This window comes from Actinia tenebrosa, unplaced genomic scaffold (assembly GCF_029948245.1).
Source record: "Actinia tenebrosa isolate PJP-AT-01 unplaced genomic scaffold, QUT_ActTen_1.0 PGA_scaffold8__29_contigs__length_14323225, whole genome shotgun sequence".
NCBI lineage: Eukaryota > Metazoa > Cnidaria > Anthozoa > Actiniaria > Actiniidae > Actinia > Actinia tenebrosa.
Window position 1 is genome coordinate 14,009,837 of NW_028292585.1, and position 24,651 is coordinate 14,034,487.

Here is a 24,651-nt window from a genome sequence, read left to right on the forward strand (position 1 = left end):
AGGGAGGGGCAGAAGGGGCAGAGTAGGGGCACATTGCAGAATCAAGTGGAAAAGCACATTTACCACTTTCTCGGGGGTCTAGGGAGGGGCAGTAGGGGCACTCTAATCACACTTTGCACTTTGGAAATGAAAACAGTCAGACATACAAAAGATCATTTTTGAACATTCAAAGTTTTTATTATCATAAAACCATACAATTTACAAGGTCTTCTTCTTTTTTTTTCTTCTTTTTTTTTCTTTCTCCTGGAGTGAGAGCTGTTATTATCATAAAATCATACATACTACTTTTTCCTACCATTATTTACAAGGTATTATTCTTTTTTTTTTTTGAAGCCGACCTCCTCCACTTATTACATTGAATATTACAAACTTTTACTATTTTTCATTCTAAACCGACCTCCTCCATAATTTTTGTCATTAGCAAATAAATTAAAATAAATTAATTTTGTCTTTAAATAAATATACTTAAAATACATTTGTACTTCTATTTCGATGCATGTTTGTACATGAGCTCATTTCAATCCATTCAATGTTATGCTTGCGTGGCCGTATGCTAGAGTATGAACGCCATTGTTTAAGATATATCGCTTATCATCGTAAGGGCTTAAGCCAATTTTGTTCAAATTTACAGTGTAGAGCTCGTGCTTGAAGCTCTGTATTCTATTCATATTCGCCATAAAGCGTTTCCTAGCGAACAAACATTCTTTGTAGTGGGCGTGCCTTATATCACGCCTTGTCACATTTTTAGAAATACCTTTGGCGATTTTCTTTTCAATGGTTTGCGCACCCTCTCGTTGTAGAGAAAAGAATACATCTTAGACCGTAGACCCACAAATTCTTTAATGGGAATTCCATTAGTCTCATCCTTCATCTTACCAAGCACTTTTTTATTTCGTGTGCTGTGCAAGGGGTGCTCTGGAGTGTATCCTGAAGTGTCAAACAAATCAATACTCCTTCCCATATCCACATATACATCCTCTGTCTTAATGTCATACAGTAAACTATCTGTGTCTGTGAAACATAGAGTTGCTTTGTTTCCATACTTCTGCTTGATAAAATTGTAGTGAAAATCATACATTAATACCTTAGATAGGTCCAAAATGCTGAATCCCACATAGATGGGACGATTTAAATATAGGGAGGGTTTTTTCATATTCACAGCTGCCAGGTCGTTATTAAAAATGCGAAAGGAATCAAAGAGGGGTGAGGCTGTGAGCTTTTGCAATTTCTTGGAAGTATTCACCAGCTTTACATTGACTCTTTTGCGTAAGTTCTCCATTGTTTTGCCGAAAATCGAATTATTCATCAGCTTAAAAAAATCTTTCTCAAAATCGTTGATGGCATGTTTCCTCTTTATCGTGTTGAAGTCAATGTATGGTTTCAACCAAGGCGTTTGGCGAAATCCTAAGACCTTATGAACTTTCACTAATTTCATCCCCAGAGAAAGGCACTGTTTCAAATTTCTATAGTGCATAACATACTGGGATTTGTTGTTCAAGTTAGGAACTAGTTTGGTGACAGAGGTGTGACAATTCATTTTACAGTTCATGGAAAAGTTTTTGTGAATATGGGGAAAGCATATCGTTTGACACTTTCATTTGCTCTGGAGCGAGAGGATAGTCGTTATGAAGGTCATGAAGTTCACTGGGGTATTCGAGGTCCACTTCTAAAATGTATCCTTTCTCTCCATCATCGCTAATATTTCGTACATCTAAATGCTCAATTTCCTGAGCTGTTAGCCAGCTGAACTCTTTATAGGGCAAGCTTTGGGACATCCCCCAGCCATATAAATTATTCGCATCTAAATATAAAAGATAATTGGTGTCTTGTTGTGGGTTATATCCCTCAATGTACGGATTGTTTGCCCTAGCATATCGATTGGAGATGACACTAATTCCACCCCTCATTCCTTTCTCTATGAAAAGTAATATGTCTGGGTCTGTCAGAAGTTCGAGCTTCACCCCCGTCATTTTCAAACAGGCTTGCCAAGAGAGACCGGGGCTGGTGTAGAAATGACAGGGATCTAACTCATAGTACTGTAAGCAGATGCACCTAAAGTTTTCAAATACGTCAGCGAGTAGTAACACATCAGATTGCAAATATAAATCATGATAGTCACCCAAACTTTGACATTGAAAGGCTTGGTAAACTTGTTGCGCGTGAGTGTAATCTTGATCACTAATTCCCTCCCCCCTTAAACTACTAAAAAATGCCTCCTTGGTAGGAAGTGCCCCTTCATTGAATCTACTAAAGCTATCAATATATTCGTAAGGGTATACTCCCTTTCTAAGCAAATACGGAACTTTATCAACCACTGTGTATCTCTTCAATATCTGAAACTTATCGCGACCCTCTTTTGCTAAATTAGAAACAAGACTTTCAAGAGATGAATTCATGAACTGCAAGGAATCAATAAACTCGAGGTTTCCTACAGAGAATGCAATGTATTTTTCCGCGTTGTTGGGAATACAATTGATTTCGTGTTCCTTGAGTTTACCAAGACCCTGCATAAGAAGGTGGGAATCAAATCCGCGAGAGTTGTGAAAAATCACTGGAATTTTACCTGTAAATTTATAATTTATATTACACTCGTTGTGAGCAGCCCCCCGAAAATCCCCCGTTAAATGATTGTGGTCGCGGACTCTATCTACACCCAACTCACCTTTACATATGTGACATAGTGTCGCCTCTTGAAAAGCCTGTTCTTCTTCTGCGGCAATATTCATGGGTACGGCATGCTTCAGTGTTTCTGAAATACGCTTTTCTTCTTCTATAAGACACTCCAAAAACTTATCCACACAATTCTCACCCTGATAAAGAACGGGGGCCTTACAGTACTCTTCTAGATCCGAAACAATACAGTAGCAGAAACCACTGGGTTGGTGATGCTGGGTTTTTAAAGTATAACTAAAATTCGAGTCTACCTGGTCTTGATCACAAGGAACCAGTAATGTCTCAAAATCAGCGTAAATTACAACTGGAACTCTAAGCTGTTTTTGTATATCCTTAAACCTTAAAATCTTATTATCCTCACAAGGTAATTTGATTTTCTGAGGCCCATGTTTTGAACATAAAAGTTCATGCTCTTGCAATAAATCTTCCCGAACAAAACCGTGAAAACAATAACTGCAATAATATGTTTGACCATTGTGCTTGGTCCGGTCACCTAGTAGCCGACTTAGATTGTTAACTAAGCAATAATGACTCTGATCTCCATCAGAAAATAATAACAAATTAACATGAAATACCTTCTTATTTTCTGTAATATAAAGCGGGGACAGTTCTCCGTCTCCATACCCAACAACATTAATGCTGGTGGTTGGGTTCTGTTTTTCAAATTTACGTACTTGATTGACTTTTACAGGAAACTCTATCCCCGAAACGTTGAACTCTTCTTTATACTGCTGGTAGTGACTCGGACGGTGAGGTTGATTTCGCCAATGAACGGGGTGTTTGGCGGCTAGTACAGACCAAAGAAAGCACTTTTGATCGTTGTTTTTGATGTTCAGCACCGCCCTCTTATCCCTTAGTATCTTAGGCAGTTCGAGGTAGCTGGAGCCGATTAACGGTTTGTAGCTCGCCACATTCAAAGTGAGATTTAATACTTGATCAAACCGCCATCCACTTCCCTCTCTCTGATACTCTAAGAAACTTTTCTTGATTTTTTCAGTGGCCTGGTCAAACTGCTTTTCAATCTGGTCTGGTCTAAGAGCGGTCATGGTGGAGCTTCGAAAGTGGGGGTTTGTAGTAACTTCTTCTAAATCCGAGGAGGTTTTTGTCATTCGAACTTGAATGCACAAAAACCATTTTACGCTTCGCTTCCTCACTAGCTCTCTTCGTAATCTTCCGAGTATAGTTTTCTTTTTTCCTCGTAGTGTAAGGGAGAGATCATATTTTCCCGTCTTGTTCGGTTTCAGTGTATATGCTTTTAGGTGGCCGTCAATGGCGGACTCAACATGTTCTTGATTATCCTCATTCTCGATATCTCCTCCTCCACTTTGAATTTTTCGCTTTTTAGGCTTCGAAAAAGCTTCTTCATCGCTTAACCTTCTCGAACTACCTCCTTGACAAATCCTATGGTGGTCGGCGAATGTTTCCGGTTAATGTAGTGAATTTTAGTAAAAGATCCTAGTACAAAGATCAAACAACAACAAAGCTACAACTCATTATTCATAAAACCCCATATCCCATTTCAAACACACTTGCTACCAAAACAAAAGATCCTTTCGAGTATTTACCAGTTAATTATTTCAACACGTCCTTCAAACACTTTCAGATTCAAAGTAAGCCAATCATAATTCTTATTTAACGTCTTTGCTAATTAAACACATCATCCTAACAAAAAGGCTTCAAAAGTAGGCCCAATCAGAACGCTCGTCCGACGTCTTTTGACTTCTAAAGGCTAGACTCATTAATTCATAACTCCTAAACACCAGTCGCCGAAACAAAGGATTTAATTCTCTCCAACAAAAGCTTCCTGCCAATTAAACATTAGTCAGTGATTCCGACAAAGGCGGTTTAGGCGATATAAACCAATTAAAACATGAGTACAGCTTCTTATTTAAGTCCGCTAATTAAACATGTCATTCTAACAAAAGAGTTCAGCTCATTAATTCAAAAACTTCGTTTTTTAAACAAAGGATTTTGAAATGTGTTTTAAAACACCTTCCCCAAACCTTTCCAGGCCCCGATTTCGATCAGAACCTCTACTCGGGCGGCCGGCCGGTCTTCCCATGATGGTTGGATGTAGATCACCCCCCCCTCCCCCCTCCCCTAAAAATTAGACCATAAACTTGAGCTCATTGATTCAAAAGCTATCACTCATTAATTCATAAAATCAGCTCTTGCTGAAACAAAGGATTTTGAATTTTATCTAAAATCTCCTGAAATCTTTATATCCCACCCCGATTCCGGTAGTAACCTTTGGTCGGACCATCGACCGGTCTTCCCGTGATGGTTGATCGTAGACCACCCCTCCCCTTGCCTGAAAATTAGACCGGCGCCAGAGAACAATAGGTGGCGCAAAAAGAACAATAGGCGCCGTGGCGCAGAACTCTCATTTGTATACTACTGATATTACATGGGCGCGCGGAGATACGAAATTTGTCTTTGAGTGAGAGATCTTCAACACGAGAAGATAAAATTCGTATCTCCAAGCGGCCATGTAATATTCTGTTTATTATATAATTATCAATGAAGTATGTTTTGGCTTTTTCAGGCAATTCTTTCCATGTATTTTTCAATAGCCATCGCAATGGTGCTATTTTCACACGTGAAAATAAAATGTTATTTTCACGTGTGAAGATATCAATTTTTCGAAATAGAGAAAAACAGATATTTCATTGGTAATTATATAATAATAAGTGATATTAACCGAAGAAATTAGTGATCGAAGCTCGTGTAAACGAGTGTAGACCTCGGAATAGTGTGCTTATTACTCATAAAAGTACCCTGAAAAGTACAAATACGATAACTTTAATCCTACAAGACTGATTGCCCGTATTGGACCGAGGGCTAGTATTAAAGAGAGACAGCCCGTAAGGTTTATTTACTTAGAAATTTGCTCGTAAGGGAGCGTGACTGTCAATGACGAGACTTATCGATACGCCGATAGCACAGTAAAGTCTCCGTAAAGTCACCTAAGTTTGAACTTTCTGAAGTTTTATTATAAAAAATCGTACCATAAACAACTGTAAACTGTCAGGCCTCTACAGCTGATTCTTCGTTTTCAACCTCGCTGTGAACTTTCGGACTTGTAAAACTGATTAAATTGATCAAATTTACTTTCTTTTTTAAGCCTGAAAAATTAGTGATTTCTTGAATCGGTGGGAAGATTCGCAAAACCTCTTTCTTTTCTAGAATTATGGCATCTATGGCCTTTGTTATGGCTTTTGTGGGGCTCTCTCTGGTTGGTCAAATTCGTAGAAACGATTGTTAATGACGGGAACCGGAAGCGCCTCACAGCGCCTGCGCACAGAAGTGCCTTTGATGTGATTGGATGATTTTGTCAGATATATTGACCTTGTAAGAAGCCTCCTTTCGTTTCTAGAAGGTTCAGCATTAGGGGAATCCGTGGATTTGATTTGCTATTGCCCTTTGGTGGGTAATTCGAATTCCACTAGCTATACCAATTGGCAATCATTCAACGAAATATATTTTGAGTCCAAAACGCACACGCTCATCAACTGGTCGATTAGGAGCGATAAAGATCCAAAGTTTTTCTTCACACCGAAGAGACTCTCAACGAAAAGTAAGTGACTGAATCAAGATCGTTTTAAGGGCCAGTTTTCGAGTCGTAAAGTTTCTTCTATTCGAATTAGAATGAACCACAGAGTTTCGTTCAGATTTTGAGCAAAATAAGGCACTGAAAATCAGATAAGAAATTGTACTAAATGCTCAAAGTTTGATTCTTTGCTAAAGAAACGGCCAAAGACATTGAAAACAATAAGAAACAAGAATATAGGCTAGAAAAATGAATTCATGTGGAAGACTAAATACCGCCAACAGTGGAACGCTACGGCATATACCAAATTTACCAAATTGTCACTTTCTTAAGGTGGAACCAAACTAATTCAGAGCGAATTTTGGGCAATTTTATTCTCGCTCCCTTTGCAAAACTAGTGAGTCAATTTAACTGCATTTTTCATATAATGAGCTTTGATTATCCTACATTCTAAGAGTGTATTTTATTGCAAGATTGTTTAAGTGTTTAGCCTATTACGGCCGAAAATCAAACAGTTTGGTTTTTGGCTTTTTTCTCCTCGTCCTCAGGTAAGACTTTTCTGAAATTTTCAGAATCTTATCATCTAGACATCCAAATTGTATGCGCCCTCGTATCTGCCTGTTCATTGAAAGAGCTCCGTAATTTTCTTTTGTTTTTGCTACTTTTGACTTACTCGAGACCCAAATTTCACAACTTGAAGCAGTCTAAGCATCTTGTTTGAAATTGGTTTGAAATCAAGATTTACTGTGGCTACTGATTGAGATCTTGGTTTTAGTTGTTTGAACTGTATACAGTTCTGCTACCAAGTGAAGCGTGTAACAATCCAATCGAGCTTCAATATCTCTTTTCCAGTAGTCAAAGCATGGTCTACTCTGCCTATCATTACCACATCGCCTTTTCTGGATAGATCTGCAATCCATATGGATATTCAGCGAAATCCTGGTCCTTCTTTACACAATTTTCGCTCTTCTGCTCAACAACAATTTTCGGCGCCATATTCAAATTCCACAATGACTCCTTCAAACAATCTTAACTATTCCTCTTCGTCTGTCTCTGACTCCACAGGTCAGTCAATCTGCGAAACTATGCCTTCTGAATGCAAGGTTTGTATGTAATAAAGCAACAACTTTGCAGTTGAAAGTAATATTGACATTCTTTGTTCAACTGAAACTTAGTTCACAACATATTCCTAGGAAAGGTAGAGGTGGTGGAGTTGTTTTTTTGTACAAGAAATCTTTGCATGTTTATTCAGTCCTCACCTAATATTTGTATTTTTGTAATCTACAAGCCTCCTCCTTCAAATCGCAATAATCTTTCCAATAATATGCTTTTTGGGGAATTTTCTCTTTTTCTGGAACAATTTTCAACAGTATCTAGCAGTTTTCTTTTGGTCGGAGATTTTAAGTTCCATGTAGAGGATACTTCTAATTCTGTTGCTGATAAGAGTTCCTTGTTCAACCTGACCCAGCATGTCAGACAACCAACTTACCAGGATTAACATATACTAGATCACCAGATTTCTTGTTCTTGTTTATCATTACTGTTTCATTAGAAACACCGACGCAGCTCACACTAGTTTTTAGCTAGTTATATCTTCTCAGAACTGATGATCAGGTCATCAACAACATCACTGTCTCTCATCCTGTTATTTCTGCATTCTGCTGTCTTCGGTGAGCTAATAATAAAGAAGCCTCCTTTTCAGAGAATTATCACTAAGTGTCATAACTTTTAGGCTATAAAAGAAGATACATTTCTCGATGATATTTCCAACTCATCTCTGATACTATCTCCTTTTGATGATGTCGATGGTCTGCGGGTTCAGCAGTATGACTCTGTTCATACTTCTATTCTCGACACCTATGCTCCATCTAAAGAACGCATTATTACTTTAGGCCCGGCTGCAGCTTGGTACTCTCCTGAGATCAGGGATTAGAAAATCAAGTAACGAAAACTGGAACGATCATGGAGTTGCTCGAGTTTCACTATCGACAGAGAGTTATATGCGCATCAGTGTGATGTGGTTAGGAAACTAATCAAGACTTCAAAGAATAAGTATTTTTCGAAATTAATTAATGAACAACAATCTGATCAGGGTACTTTTTCTACTCTTGAAAAAAATATTCATAAGAAAGCAGCAGCATCTCCTGGGCATCTCGAAAATTTCTTTAGCTAAGTTTTTCATAAATAAGATTATGTCAATGCAAAAAAAAAAATTTGATGATAACACTTGTGACCTAGATATCGAAACCTGTAATACTGGATGGTTATCTTACATCTTTTTATGAGGTTTCTCCTGAGAATATATCTAAGCTGGTGTCCCTTTTAGTGGCTTGTGAACTTGCAATCTTGTCCCTGGCAAAATCTTTAAGAATTGTATTGAATCAATAAAATCAATTGTTTAATATTTCTGGTTTTGATATTTGTCCATCTTCTTCTGTTCGTGATATTGGCGTTATTTTTGATGAAAAGCTGTCTCTCGGCTCATCTAAAAAAACGTCCTTTTTTTCACGAGGGTAGCACTTAATAGCCAGTGGCTAACAAACCTGTGGTCCTCATTCCATGATCGAATTCGAATTTAAGAGTTGATTATTACGTCTATCTGCAAATCCGGCTTTGCCGTTTTCTTCAAAACGGTTTAAAGCTTTTTCTTAAAGCTTCCTACATCAATAGACAAAATTTGTATACTCAATACTCTCGAACAAATTTACAAAAGAACATATTTTCCCGTGTTGGTGTAAGGTTATGGAATCAGATTCCAAATTAAGACATTTATCTAAATCATCTTTCAAAAAAAAAAAAAAAAAAAAAAAAAAAAAAAAAAACCGACAGTACCTCTATTCCGATCTAAGCAGATATGGGTATGATGTTGAAATCTCCAAACTCTTTCTTTCTACATAGTTATTTATTTATAGAAATTTATATTTATATAGCCTAATTTATTATCAATTATTATGCATGAAATGAGATTACTTTGCCTTTCAACAAAATACAAATATAGAAACAACAATTTTTGAATTAATTCAACGTAGAACTCTCTTACTGTTTTCGTTATTCTGTTATGAATATTTATTAATTTGTAATGTGTAATTTTTTAAATTTTTTTTCCATGTATATCCACGTCATATGATAGCTTTTTCTCTATTAATTTATTGTAATATAACATATTGTAATGTTTTTGCTTTGTAAAGATGAGCCTGCCCCGATTAGCTGTGCTATTTGCGGGCTCATGTATTCTATAATATATTGTACTAAATTTTATGAAACTGAAACTGAAAACTGAAAACTGGAACACTATTAAAATCTATGATAATCAAAGCACATGAAAAATCCAGTTACAATGACGCACTAGTTTTGCGAAGCGAGCAAGAATAAATTGTCCAAAATTCGCTCTGCATTAGTTTGGATCCACTTTAAATAAATATTCTAAGTCATCCCTTGAGCCAATTATCAGTTGGAAATAGGATTTGTTGTGATCACTTGGTGTATTTGAACTGAATGTTTTTAGAGGGTTTGAAGCAGCAGAAAGTTCAGGAATCAATAACATGAAAAAATTGAAGTGTTCACATGCATTTTCTTTGCATCGCGCCCTTCTGCTTAAAAACGGTTCGATTAGGGTAACCTACGGTGGTCCAAAAGGGTCAAACACAAATAAAGTATCTGAAACACAAATAAAGTATCTGAAACACAACACAATATTCTAAACACAACACAATATTCTAAACACAACACAATATTCTAAACACAACACAATATTCTAAACACAACACAATATTCTAAACACAACACAATATTCTAAACACAACACAATATTCTAAACACAACACAATATTCTAAACACAACACAATATTCTAAACACAACACAATATTCTAAACACAACACAATATTCTAAACACAAAGCAATATTCTAAACACAACACAATATTCTAAACACAACACAATATTCTAAACACAAAGCAATATTCTAAAACACAACACAATATTCTAAACACAACACAATATTCTAAACACAAAGCAATATTCTAAAACACAACACAATATTCTAAACACAACACAATATTCTAAACACAAAGCAATATTCTAAACACAACACAATATTCTAAACACAACACAATATTCTAAACACAAAGCAATATTCTAAAACACAACACAATATTCTAAACACAACACAATATTCTAAACACAAAGCAATATTCTAAACACAACACAATATTCTAAACACAACACAATATTCTAAACACAAAGCAATATTCTAAAACACAACACAATATTCTAAACACAACACAATATTCTAAACACAACACAATATTCTAAACACAAAGCAATATTCTAAAACACAACACAATATTCTAAACACAAAGCAATATTCTAAACACAAAGCAATATTCTAAAACACAACACAATATTCTAAACACAAAGCAATATTCTAAACACAAAGCAATATTCTAAACACAAAGCAATATTATAAAACACAAAGCAATATTCTAAAACACAATATTCTAAACACAAAGCAATATTCTAAAACACAAAGCAATATTATAAAACACAAAGTAATATTCTAAAACACAAAGCAATATTCTAAAACACAAAGCAATATTCTAAAACACAACACAATATTCTAAAACACAAAGCAATATTCTAAAACACAAAGCAATATTCTAAAACACAAAGCAATATTCTAAAACACAAAGCAATATTCTAAAACACAATATTCTAAAACACAAAGCAATATTCTGGAAACACAAATATTTAAACCAAAGCACGCCCCAGAGCTCAAAACACACAAGTCAGATGCATGGTGAGGGAGATGAAGATGAAACTGAATAAATTATCAAAAATGGAGCGTTTTGATTGACCAAGAGCCACATCTTTGAAAAGGGATGGCCTCGCCCCAAACCAAACAGATTTTTTGTCGAAGTGTCCTCGTTCCAAAATCGCTCGATTGCTTAAAAATGAAAAAAATCTTGATACTCATGGTAATGATGTATAACTGCATGACAAGCAATAAATATTCTTTCCAAAGTAGAGTTTACTATTATATGATATGATACGGTTCCAGAATTCGCAAATTATGAAAGTTGATCAATTCGCGAACTTTTTTTTACTAGTATATGATATAATTTTAAATTATTTTTAATACGGTATCAAGAAAATTGCGAACTTTTTTTTATTAGAAATGTTTAAGAAAATTGCAAAATTCGCATATATTATGTTAATTTCCTTATTTTCAGACTAAAATATGACGAGAACAGTGTGCACAAGGTTGCTCAATGCCCAAGAGCGACCAATAAAGAGCAAAACCATCTCCAAGAATCCTGGCATTTATGCCATAATTGAACATAAGAATAGCATGTCTGTAATCCTATATGTTGGAAAGTCCATCAACCCAAACAGAAGGTTGAAGCAGCATTTAAGAGGCAACATCCAGAAAATTGATAGGAAGATCAAAAGAACAGCAAAAAGACGGCTGTTCGTAAAGCAAGTCCCAGTAGACGACCCAGGACGCAACGAAAAAAAGTACATTGATTGCCTTAAGGAGTTAGGAGAAAGATTATTCTACAATAAGACAGGGGGTAATTCTAAATCCAAAAAACGATAGTAAGGATCACTCTTAAGGTTCTGACACATGGCGCAACATTGCATGCAACATTGTACGCAGCAGGAATATTGCATCGTGTGTCTACCGGCCAAACTTGTTGCACGCAACGTTGCATGCAACAAACCTGAAGTTGAATCGTGCTCTACTCTTGCAACACTGCGCGCAAAAAAATTCATCACGTGAACATGGCTGCAACATTACATGCATCAACAGCTTTGAACACTTTTATAAGTAAACGGCTTCATGTCGGTTTAGAAAATATTATGCAAGACAGCTTTTGTACTTGTTTTTTTGTAAACTGTATCAAAATCTTTTGATTATTGTAATTTGTATCAATAAATTTGTATTAATTAAACATTGTGGCTTTGGAATAAAATCCTAATCACAAGATTGCTTTGGTTTAATTCTCCATGTGAAATGGTCAAATAGATAAAGAAAAATAATTATTTAAGCTTCATTGGAATCTTTGGCGTCGCGTCCTTGTTGTTTCTAAAAGGTTCGATCACTAGGGGGGAACCCTGAAAATCCGTGGAAGTGATTGGTTAATGTCCTTTAGGCGGCCAATTCAAAGGTTAAGCATCGTTCAACGGAATTAATTTTAAGTTCAAATCGCACACGGAGAAGAAGTCAAGACAAAAAAACGCAAACTATGATTGCCCTGTAGCTTCTTCGAATCTCATGACCTGAGCGCCATGGAATTTGAAAATTCACTCCTGGCATTATTTACCGTCCGTAAAGAAGTTAAAGGAGATTATCTGATCGCGATAGGAACTAGCTACCGGCCAATCAGAGTTCGCGTAAGAATTGAACCGGGCGAGATCCAATCAGGAATCGCTTCTTATTACGTGGTAACCAGAATAAGGACTCCTTATTCTGGCGCTGTTTCGCAGACGGTTACTTCGAGAAAAAATTATACCGGCTGAGCGCAGGATATCGTTGTCGTGATTGGATAATGTCTTGGTGATAATTGACCTTGTCAGAAGCGTCCTTTTGTTTTTAGGTTAGATCATTAGGGGAATCCCCGACATCCGCGAAGTTGATTGGCTAATGAACTTTTTTTTGGCAGGCAATTCAACTTATTCAAAGACAAAGCATTGAAAGGAATTCATTTTCAGTTCAAAACGCGTACGGTTAACAATTCCGCCAGGAGCTGCTCAAAAACCTAGCAACACTCAACAAAGAAGTTATCTCAGGTAAGTGCCTTAAATCATGATCGTTTCAAGTCAGTTTTCGATCTGGTTTTCAAGTCGTAAAGCTTCTTGTATTTGGTGATAACTAGTAGAGAAAATATCGCTTGGTGTCCTTGGTAAACCAACACTTCACACACTCGTTCAATAAACGTATTTTAGTACAACTGAATTTAGCAAGGAATTCTATTGAACTAACTTCACATTTAAACTATTAACATTCAAATCTCATATAATCAGACTAAGAGCAACCCGTGAAACGCACTTTTTCTTGTTGTTTGAGTCGAATCGGATCTACCAGGAAACATATACTAAACACCAACTGATTTCCCCAAGGCGGGAAATTTGACGTCGACTTCCAACACGCAAGCCAAACTTATCCGATTTTTTTTTTTTTTTTTTTTTTTTTTTTCCGTTTCTTAGACGCCGTTTGAAAACAATATGGTGTTCATTGCCCTAATTCTTTTAACATTTTACTAAAGCTAAATTTGAATTTTTGTCCGAAACGTCTTTTTATTTTGCGAATCGAAGACTACTGAAAGGCAACCAGAGTCGAGCGATTTCCAAATTTCCAAGGGTCGATAAAGATAACAAACATTCGCGCATTGTTACATTTTACATAACGGGGGTCTTGTCAACCAGAAAGAATCCTAGAGACAGGAATTGAAGTGAAGTGAAAGGTCAGATAATGAGATTCAAAAGCTTTTATCGGCTAAGTGAAAGCCAGCCATTCTCGGTTTGGATTCCTGGCAGCGACAATAAACAAACTTAGCTATCCGCCAAAACTAGAATTCAGCTCTAACTGTGCTTTTCACTTTCAGAATGGGCGAAACCAATGAGAGAAAGATAAAGGATATATGCGACAAATTGATTGAGGCGAGAGAATATCCAATAAGAAGTAAGGACATCCAAGATAAACCTGGGATATATGCAATGCTAGAGGAAAACGGAAGTGAACCAAGTACATGGCTCTATGTCGGACAATCGAAACACATCAGAAAAAGGCTTGGGCAGCATTGCACAAGACCACGTAAACAGGCAATCGATAAGAAGATTGCAGATACCAGAATGACAAAACTTTCAGTGAAATTTGTCATTTTAGAAAATCCAGAAAACCTTGAAAGAATTTACATTGAGTGCCTAAGGTTTAAGGGTTATCGTCTTCGTTACAACATACAGGGGGGAAATACAAAGTAGTTCGGGGGAAATAAAAAAAGACGTAGTTTACTTTTTTAGAGAATATTTCTAGATGCAAGGAAGGAACTTACGATAGTTTGCAGTTAAGTAATAAATGCTACCGCATGTCAAAAAAGTAAGAATAATAATATAAAGTCGTTTTGTGCCATAAGAGAAATGATTTAAGGTAAATGATTTTATTAACTCAAGACATCGCCAAATACCTTTAAAAACATCAAGATTTTATATACATCAAAACTACAACGCACTGTAAGTAGCACTGGCTTCGTATGTAAGTCTGTAGTTTTATTCTCATGTTAACCTTTGGTCGAATACGTTCAATAAAAATATCATACAGAAACCAAAATCAGCCTTTCCTAAATCAATAATAATAAACGGAATAACTAACGGTGTCACTTGTTCTTGTGTGAATGGTGAACCGAAATAATAAAAAAACGCAACATAACATGACATTACCCCTGCAATTCTTACAACCACATGTAATGTGTAAACGAGAAGTTTTTTGTGTCGATTGAATATTATTTAATTAATTACTATAGTAATGGTATAATAAAATCATCATCAAGAATTTGAACAGTTTTAATTGCTTATGCGTGAAAGACGAAACAAAAAAACCAAAAAACCCAAATTGAATTTTAATTAAGGAAATTTAAATAGAAAAAATCCCTTTATTAAATTAGCGGGGACTCCCAGTTTTCATTAGGGACAATACCCTAATTAACTTAGCGGGAATTCCACGAATTCTTATTAGGGAAAATTCCCTAATTAACTTTACGAGAATTTCCCGAATTTTAATTAGGGAAAATACCCTACTTAACTCAACGGGGATTCCCCGAAACTGAATTAGGTAAAATACCCTTATTAACTTAGCGGGGAATCCACGAATTTTCATTATCGAGAATTCCCTAATTAACTTAGCGGGGATTCCCCGAAATTTAATTAGGGAAAATTCCCTACTTAACTCAGCGGGGATTCCCCGAAATTTAATTAGGTAAAATACCCTAATTAACTTAGCGGGGATTCCCCGAATATTAATTAGGAAAAATTCCCTACTTAACTCAGCGGGGATTCCCCGAAATTTAATTAGGTAAATTACCCTTATTAACTTAGCGGGGATTCCCCGAATTTTCATTATCGAGAATTCCCTAATTAACTTAGCGGGGATTCCCCGAAATTTAATTAGGGAAAATTCCCTAATTAACTTAGCGGGGACTCCCCGAATTTTAATTAGGGAAAATTCCCTTAACTTAGCGGGGATTCCCCGAATTTTAATTAGGGCAAATTCCCTAATTAACTTAGCGGGGATTCCACGAATTTTAATTAGGGAAAATTCCCTTAACTTAGCGGGGATTCCCCGAATTTTAATTAGGGCAAATTCCCTAATTAACTTAGCGGGGATTCCACGAATTTTAATTAGGGAAAATTCCCTAATTAACTTAGCGGGGATTCCCCGAATTTTAATTAGGTAAAATACCCTAATTAACTTAGCGGGGATTCCCCGAATTTTAATTAGGTAAAATACCCTAATTAACTTAGCGGGCATTCCACGAATATTAATTAGGGAAAATTCCCTAATTAACTTAGCGGGGATTCCACGAATTTTAATTAGGTAAAATACACTAATTAACTTAGCGGGGATTCCACGAATTTTAATTAGGGAAAATTCCCTAATTAACTTAGCGGGGATTCCCCGAATTTTATTGAGAGAAAAACAAGTCACGGTAAAAAGCTGAAACTGAAACGGCTGAAGAGCTGAATTACAGCTGACAATCATAAAAATCAAAAACAAAAATTGTGAATTCAAATGCATAAATCTATATATGTGTATATAAATATATAAATTGAGTACAATTCAATTTAAAATTAATTAAATTAAAATTAATGATTGGTTAATTTTGGAGTATGACGTCATACAAGATATAAAAGGCGAGTATTAAGTGAGTTCAGTTCATTTCAGCACAGGCCATCAAAGTGAACACGACTTCTACACATTGTCTGCTGGAGAATTTTTTTCAAATGGCTTGCAGAAAATTCCAAAACAATTCCAAGACAATTCCAATAACAAGTAGAAATATTCCCAAGACAAGTGCGTTGTACACTATCGTGAAAGCAGGTAAGAGTAAATATGCTGGAAAGACGATTGATTTAAAGCGAAGACTTGGCGAGCATCTCAATGGAAGAAGGCAAAAAATTGATCGTTATTTGGACAGGATCAGTTTACATGATGTGCAACTACAATATAAACCCATGAGAAAACCTGGAAGAAGAGAGAGAGAGTACATGAACTGTACTAAGAAGAAGGAAGGCAAGTCAAGTCTTCCATACAATTTCACACGGGGGAATACTGTTTCAAGAAAGAGCGCAGGACGCCGTCGTCGTCGCTGAAGTACACCGAAACTAACTTTTGGCCAAAAAGAAGTCGAATCTGTCACTCGACTTTATCAAGAAAAGTCTTTACTGAAGAAGAAAGAGAGGGCTTTCGCGACTGAGCTCAAGAAGAAAACAACAGTTTCAAAATGCATCAATAACTCTACACGGCTTCAAGTCTGTTTAGAAAATATTATGCAAGTCAGCTTTTGTACTTGTTACTTTTGTAAACTGTTTCTGAACGCCGTCCTCGTCGCTGAAGTAAAACGAAAACTGACCTTTAGCCAGAAGAGCCGAATCTGTCCGCACCAACTTCATATAAAGAAAAGTCGTTTCTGAAGAAGAAGAAAGCGGAGAGCGGAGCACTCGCGACCGAGCTCATGGTAAACAGTTTTAAAAACATCGATAACTTTAGTGACGATAGGACACTTTTATATTCACGGTTTAAAGTTATTATGCAAAGCAGCTTTTGTACTTGTTATTGTATCGCTTTATTTGTAAACTACATCCAAATCTTATAAAACCTAAGTATTGATTGTTGTAATTTGTATCAATAAATTTGTATTAATTAAACATTGTGGTTTTGGAATAAAATCCTAACCACAAGATCGCTTCATTTTCTTCGTGTAAAATGGTCAAATAGACAAGGGAAAAAATATTTGGCGTCGCGCCCTGTTGTTTCTAAAAGGTTAGATCACTAGCTAGGGGAAACCCCGAAATCCGTGAATCTGATTGGATATGCAAAGAGGCGTCCATTCCTTCTTAGAAGGTTAGATCACTATGGAAATACCCGACATCCGTGAAGTTGATTGGCTAATGGACTTTTGGCGGGCAATTCAACTACCTATTCAAAGGCAAAGCATTGAAAGGAATTCATTTTCAGTTCAAAACGCGTACGGTTAACAATATTCCGCCAGGAGCTGCTCAAAAACCCAACAACACTCAACAAAGAAGTGTTTTCAAGGTAAGTGTCTTAAATCATGATCGTTTCAAGTCAGTTTTCGATCTGGTTTTCAAGTCGTAAAGCTTCTTTTATTTGGTTTAAGCATGTAGATTAGATTTTAGAGAACTGTAAAAAGCTGATTGACAAAAACAATAACCAACAAAGCTATAGGCTAGTATTCTCAGTTCAGACCGTGATTTTCTTTCTCGGATTATGGTGTTTATAAATACATGATGTTGATGAAGCTTTGCGATTTAGGTCAAAAGACTTTTCCGAAAGAAAAGGTCGAGATATCGCTTGGCGTCCTTCGTAAACCAATACCGTAGTACGAGAACATTCCAAAGAATGTTCTTAAGGGAAAAAACTATATGCTTTAAATTATAATATTATATATAAAGACACATGCGGTCTTTACATAAAGACCAAGCAATTCAGTGTCTTAAACCTCTAAACATTTTACTAGAGCTTAATTTGAATATTCTTCTGAAAGGTCATTTTAATTTGCGAATCGAAGACTACTGAAAGGCAGCCAGAGTCGAGCGATTTTCAAATTTCCAAGGGTCGATAAAGATAACAAACATTCGCGCATTGTTACATTTTACATGACGGGGGTCTTATCTTATCACTTAACTTCATTTCCTGTCTCGTTCATCAGCTGAAGCGCAATGTTTTAAAAGGATTCTTTCTGGTTGACAACACATTAAGAGCGGAATGAGATTCAAAAACATTATCAGCTAAGTGAAAGCCAGCAATTCTCGGTTTGAATTCTTGACAACGACAATAAAAAAACATAGATATCCGCCAAAACTAGAATTCAGCTCTACCGAGGATGGAATTCGGTCCTAACTGTGCTTTTCTCTTTTAGAATGGGGAAAAGCAAGAGAAGGAAGTATGAGGACATTTGTAACAAGCTAATCGATGCCAAAGTATATTCCATAAGAAGTAAAAGGATCCCAAAGGAGTCCGGGATATACGCTATTTTGCAAGAGTACAAAACGGTGCCATACAAATGGCTTTACGCAGGAAAGTCAAAAGACATAAAAAGAAGGATTGCTCAACATCGGAGAGGAGAAATACAAGCAATCGATCAAAAGATTGCTCAGACAGAAATGACAAAACTTTCTGTAAAATTTGTAAAAGTTAAAGACCCTGGTAGGAACGAGAGAAAATATATTGCCTGCCTAAGGACCAAAGGTCCAATGTTTCAATTGCCTTACAACAAACAACGGGGCAATACAAAATAGAGCGGAGAGAAAAACTGAAGAAAGATTTAATTTCCCTTTTTAAAAGACCGTTTTTTACTACAAGCAGCTTACTATAGTTTAGTCACTAGTTGAATACCGTTTAGTAAGAGCTATCGCGTGTTAACAATGTTGCCATTTAGAATCAGTTTTTCACTAAATAAAATGTCATTATTTTCAAAAGAACTAACGGAATGACTTGCTTTGTAACTAAAACGGTAAACGTACGGTTCGGCACGTAAATGAAAAACGCGTCTAACATTGAAATGTTATTTTCCCCTGCAATTACAATTACAATTACATGCAGCGCGTAAATGCTTGGCTTTACGTAAAGCCATTTTTTAGTCAATATCAAAAGCCCTCCTGTTCGGACAAAAACTACGTTAGAACTTGAAATAAATAGTACAGTACCTTGCAAGGTTGACTCGAGCTCGTTGTCCGCCGCTCAATGAAACTCCTCGTTCGCCGACTAACGTCATATCACCCTCTGATAGAAGCTCAATGTCCTTGAGGAGTGAGAAATGTTTGTATTAGATGTCATTACATACAGTCTTTGTCGGTCCGTGATTATGGAAGAACTATTGAATTTATGATATTTTGATATTTTTTACACTACTGCCCTCACCACCAAGACCATTACCACTTCCGACATCCACTCCCTTATCCCCCCCCCCCCCCCCCCCCCACTACTAATACCACCTCTTTACCAACCACACTACCAACTACAATACTTTCATCCCCAGCATCACCCTACCACCAACAACTCCAAAACTCACTTTACCACAAGTTTATTAGCTTTTAGCTATTTCGTGCAACCCTCATTAAATAAAGGCTTCTATCTATCTATCCATCTACCCCCTTAACTACAACAACAACAACATAGTCCCTCACTCCCACCACTACCACCTCTGGACACCCACACTACCAACTCCCTGACCAACAACGACAATACTTCCATCACCTTCCATACACCATCACCCCACCACTACCAACCACACTACAACTGGCCCTTACCACCACCAATAATAACAATACTTCCATCACCTTCCATGCACCACCACCCCACCACTACCAACCACACTACAACCGGCCCTTAGCACCACCAATAATAACAATACTTCCATCACCTTCCATGCACCACCACCCCACCACTACCAACCACACTACAACCGGCCCTTACCACCACCAATAATAACAATACTTCCGCCAATTACCATGCACCATCACCCCACCACTACCAACCACACTACAACTGGCCCTTACCACCATCAATGATAACAATACTTCCATCACCTTCCATGCACCATCACCCCACCACTACCAACCACACTACAACCGGCTTTTACCACCACCAATAATAACAATACTTCCATCACCTTCCATGCACCACCACTACCAACCACACTACAACCGGCCCTTACCACCACCAATAATAACAATACTTCCATCACCTTCCATGCACCATCACCCCACCACTACCAACCACACTACAACTGGCCCTTACCACCACCAATAATAACAATACTTCCATCACCTTCCATGCACCATCACCCTACCACTATCAACCACACTACAACTGGCCCTTACCACCACCAATAATAACAATACTTCCACCAATTACCACCACTATCCTCATATTAGCACCTTCAACACCAACACTATCGCCCCCAACCACCCCACAACAACAACAACACTTTAACAACCATCATTACTACCCTATAATACTACCACTTCCGTCCACTTTCAACCACCACCACCCCCAACAACAACAACACTTTAACAACCATCATTACTACCCTATAATACTACCACTTCCGTCCACTTTCAACCACCACCACCCCCAACAACATAAGGAACTTAAGATTTGCAAAATCTGCGACGGCGACGTCAACTGGAAGTTTAAATCACTTCACTTTGGAGTTTCGAGTCTTCAAAGTCTGTCTTCCCTGTGGATGAGTTGACTTTACTGACAATGTTTTGAATGAAATCTTCAATGAACAGGACTCCAAAGAAAAATTATTTACACTTCCGGTTGACCTCGCCGTCGTAGATTTTGCAAATCTTAAGGTCCCTATTACTACTGTCACTACAACCATCACACCACTATTTTCACTACCACAATTGCTCTCATCAAAACATCGCGTATTTGGTTACTAAAGCACTGGACTTACCCTTTCGAGCGCACAGACTTTGATGACTTCATTATACCTTGACTCGTCATAATCATTACCGAATATGATGTTATTCCTTAAGGAACCATTGTAGATCCACGCCTGCTGAGAAGAGTAAGCAATCTTGCCCTTTACGTTGATGGTTCCCTCGATCAGCGGTAACTCACCAAGAATCGCCATTAACAAAGACGACTGAAAGCAATATAAGATTTGTTTAGAATCTTTTACGTCTCCATGACAACTTAAGTTTTTTATGACAACCCAGTTATTGCCAGACACGTTTCCTTGTGTCAGGCTTCCGTCCGTCAACATTTGAATGACCTGGGTTAGTAATTTGGCAAAAACAACCAAATGGTTGCAAAGTTTTCCAAAAAAAAAGTCAAACATCATTGCCCTCTGAAAATCGTAGAGGAAGAAAAGAAAAAAGGCTAGATTTAAAATGTATCTAGGTGACTTAAACCCATTTTGGAATAAGAATCTCTTTATTCTGTGATAATGTAAAGACAGTAAACAAAGAAATAATACTCAAGTGAATGACGAACTCTAACCTTTCCAGCTCCAACAGATCCGACGACAGCGAGAAGTTCTCCCTATGGAATGGAAAACAATATACTTTACAGAATGTAATCCTTTTTACTTCTACCGTCATATTAATGATTAGTCAATGGTTCTATACGTAGTGCGCAACACAGGAAAACCCATTTAGTGCTACTAAGCCGTGCGCCGTGAAAAGAAAACTAATTCAGTGCTTGTATATGTAGTGCGCTACGCAGAGGAAGCCATTTTAGAGCTAGTAAGCCGTGCGCCGTGCAAAGAAAGCCATTTTAGTGCTACTAAGCGGTGCGCCGTGGAAAGAAAGCCAATTCAGTGCTTCTATATGCAGTGTGATACGCAGGTGAAGTCATTTAAGTGTTACTAAGTAGCTGTGTACAAAATCCATATTAGTGCTTTGATGTGAATAAGCGACGTGAATTGGAAGCCATTTTGATGCTACAGTGACTTGTGTAATGGAAGGAAAACACAAAGATCACAAAACAAATATAAATAATATGAGAGACATACCTGGGATATCTTGAAGCTGATGTTATTTAGAGTAGGTCTGGAGATTTCCTATACAAAACCGAGAGAATTTGATATAAATATATTTACAAGGATGATGGCATGCGTCGAAGGAAATGAAGAATGATTTGACGGCTAACTTACAGATCGAAACCTGAAACAACCTCTGGGCTGATAAAAGTCTGGGCACAGATTGAATTGGAATTTAGCATGTTAGGTTTTGCGGAGGGAGGAAGACCAGAGAACCCAGAGAAAAACCCTCACATCAAGGTTAACTGAGGCTTATCTTAGTTTACTGACACGTGATGCCGAGTACAGGAATCGAACCCTAAAACCCTAGAGTCGAGTGTACTAGATACTAGACTATACTAGGCTACGTCACCCTTGATTTACGCAGATCAATTACTTACTTCATTCCATGATGCTTTGATCTCTTCAGCGACAACTCCACACTGTTCAGGTTTTGGTCTTAACTTTGTTGTGATCAGACCATGAGAATGAAGCTCATCCATAGAAAGCAATTTCTGAAACAAAATATCAGATACTTAGTATTTATTTTACTACTCGAACTACTCCAGCTACTCTGACTACAGCTACTGGTGTGGGGGGAGAGTTTACGTATTTTTCATTGCTTATTTCGTAGTAATAACAACGTCGGTGTTGTTGTTGCTCCTGCTGCTGTTGTCGTGTTGTAGTTACTACTGGTGTTACTGTAGACGGTTAACAGTCCCTGTTTTCTCTACTCAGTCGAGTCGCATGCCGCTTCAAACTCGTCACCGCTGTTTCAAGTTATGAAAAAACCCGGCTGAGTTACAAGGGATAAGAGAGACTGTTAAGGACGTCATTGTTGAAGTCGTGTTGAATTATCGTTGCAGCTGTTGATCAAATTGTGGTCGTTGTTGCTAATGCCCGGAATTGCTGCAGCTATATATTGCACTTGACGTTGTCGTTGCTGGTGTCGTAAAGTCGTTGGCGCTAATGCAGGTGCTGTTGCTGTAGTGGATGTATACCAGGATGTGGTGGACGTCAATCGAAGTGTTGCAATAACATTGTCGGAAAACACAGAGTTTACATGTATGAGGCCACGCCCCTATGCCGGAATGCCATAGAAACGCCTTAATTGACGTCCACAAAAACCCGCCTAGTTTGTCGGAAAGAAGATTCATTCAACGCCAGGGCTTAAAATAATTGCTGATCATTCTCCGGTCATAATCACAACTAAATTAGTTTTAGCTTAGTCATACCTTATTTCTGGCTAAATGTTATTGGTCTAAAATGACTTGCAAAGCAAAGATTTGACCAGACAAGTCTCAGTTCTAGCCCGACATTGTCCAATGCCCGGCCGTTATTTCAAGCCCTGTAACGCGTGCGATTGAGGACGAATGTAACACAAGACAAAGTGTTTAACAAGTGACTGAACCACCTCAAATCTTTACCTGGATTCTCTCAATAGACACCCTTCCCTCGTTCATCAATGTGATGCCGATAGGAAAGAACAAGGTCATGTTGATGCGAACAGAGTTGTACAATGCCATGGAGGTGAAGACCTTCTGTGCCGTGAGAATGTTGCCCGTCAGAACGTAAGTCAGGAAGGTGACGTACGAGATGAGAGCAGCTGAGCTGAAGAAGAACGCCATGAAGATGCCGCGTATGGATGCCAGCTTCAGGAACCAGCTTAACTCGTTTCTGGAAAAAACATGTATTTACAAAGACTATTTATTTTCACAAGAAAATAAAAAGAGAGCAATTGTAGATTATTGTCTATGAAGGTTAAATATATAGGGTAAAATGTCCTGCGCAGCAAACAGAGTCACCTTTTTGAAGTTCAAAAAAAGAAGCTAGACAAATGACTCGGCGTTTTTTATTCTAGCTTTTTTTCGTGCACAAAGCTGCTACGTGCCACTATCCTCGAAAGAAATCTGGCGTGACTGTAAATAGCTCGCGTTACGAATTTGACGTAACGTGACCGACAAGGACGGTGCCGCGTATAAGCATTTTCATCAGCTGTGCAGAGATCTCCTGGGATGTGATTGGTTCAAACGACGTCGCTTATTCCATAAAGTGATGATGACGTGATAGTCACGAAATATATTCTAAACGTGACTGTGATGGTGTCACATATGAGCATTTTTATTGGTTGAACAGTGGTCTCATCCGATGCGATTGGTTCGAATGATGTAACGGTCTATTCCGTGACGAGCACCTGCGCCTTTACTTCTGCGCGCTACCATGATAACTGGTGTCCTAGATTGCTATCTACCTAATGTTCAGATTTCAGGGCTTTATTGTCATTTTTTAAAGATAAAATATAGAATATAAATACATTCCAGTGAAGGTCCGTGGAATTTGAAAGTGATTGCATTGTTGAAGTTGTGCATTTTTTACTTTACTGTTGGTATTTGTGAATATTTAGACACTGATACTTAGGCTAAGCCTAAGTAAATGAGTCTGTAATCAAGGAATGCTGCGGTAATTTGGAACTCGAGAAGCAAGCATATTACCTTCTGATGGAGTCGACCTTCTCTGCGAAGGGGAGTTCCCATGTGTACATCTTGATGACACTCATTCCGCTGATAATCTCATTCATGGCCTTGACCCTACGATCCACCCATTGGGAGGCTTTGCGCCTGTAGATTGTGATACAGTAACAAGAAATTGAAGAGCA

General features: G+C 37.6%; 3 protein-coding genes across 4 annotated transcripts in view; 1 reads left to right on the top strand and 2 right to left on the bottom strand.

Moving 5' to 3' along the window:
- The window catches only part of LOC148905256 (ATP-binding cassette sub-family C member 4-like), a 61,188-nt gene that overhangs the window by 28,935 nt on the left and 7,602 nt on the right, over positions 1-24,651 (bottom strand). For both annotated transcript variants that reach the window (XM_089040796.1, XM_089040797.1), the window contains exons 8-14: positions 24,488-24,613; positions 23,423-23,672; positions 22,397-22,510; positions 21,990-22,037; positions 21,476-21,517; positions 20,928-21,119; positions 19,168-19,262 (exon numbers count right to left, since the gene is read on the bottom strand). In XM_089040796.1, coding sequence (XP_088896922.1) covers positions 19,168-19,262; positions 20,928-21,119; positions 21,476-21,517; positions 21,990-22,037; positions 22,397-22,510; positions 23,423-23,672; positions 24,488-24,613 — 867 coding nt within the window. The remainder of the gene's footprint in view (positions 1-19,167; positions 19,263-20,927; positions 21,120-21,475; positions 21,518-21,989; positions 22,038-22,396; positions 22,511-23,422; positions 23,673-24,487; positions 24,614-24,651) is intronic.
- On the bottom strand, positions 247-4,099 carry LOC148905261 (uncharacterized). Its single transcript, XM_089040798.1, has one exon. The coding sequence runs from the start codon at positions 3,780-3,782 to the stop codon at positions 1,539-1,541; it is 2,244 nt and encodes a 747-aa protein (XP_088896924.1). The 5' UTR covers positions 3,783-4,099; the 3' UTR covers positions 247-1,538.
- Positions 17,469-19,174, top strand: LOC148905262 (uncharacterized). Its single transcript, XM_089040809.1, has 2 exons — positions 17,469-17,536; positions 18,381-19,174. The coding sequence occupies exon 2, from the start codon at positions 18,382-18,384 to the stop codon at positions 18,757-18,759; it is 378 nt and encodes a 125-aa protein (XP_088896935.1). The 5' UTR covers positions 17,469-17,536; position 18,381; the 3' UTR covers positions 18,760-19,174.

Bases quoted from the DNA above. Each gene is read 5' to 3' on its own strand.
- LOC148905261 (XM_089040798.1), bottom strand. From the start codon at position 3,782: ATGACAAAAACCTCCTCGGATTTAGAAGAAGTTACTACAAACCCCCAC.
- LOC148905262 (XM_089040809.1), top strand. From the start codon at position 18,382: ATGGGGAAAAGCAAGAGAAGGAAGTATGAGGACATTTGTAACAAGCTA.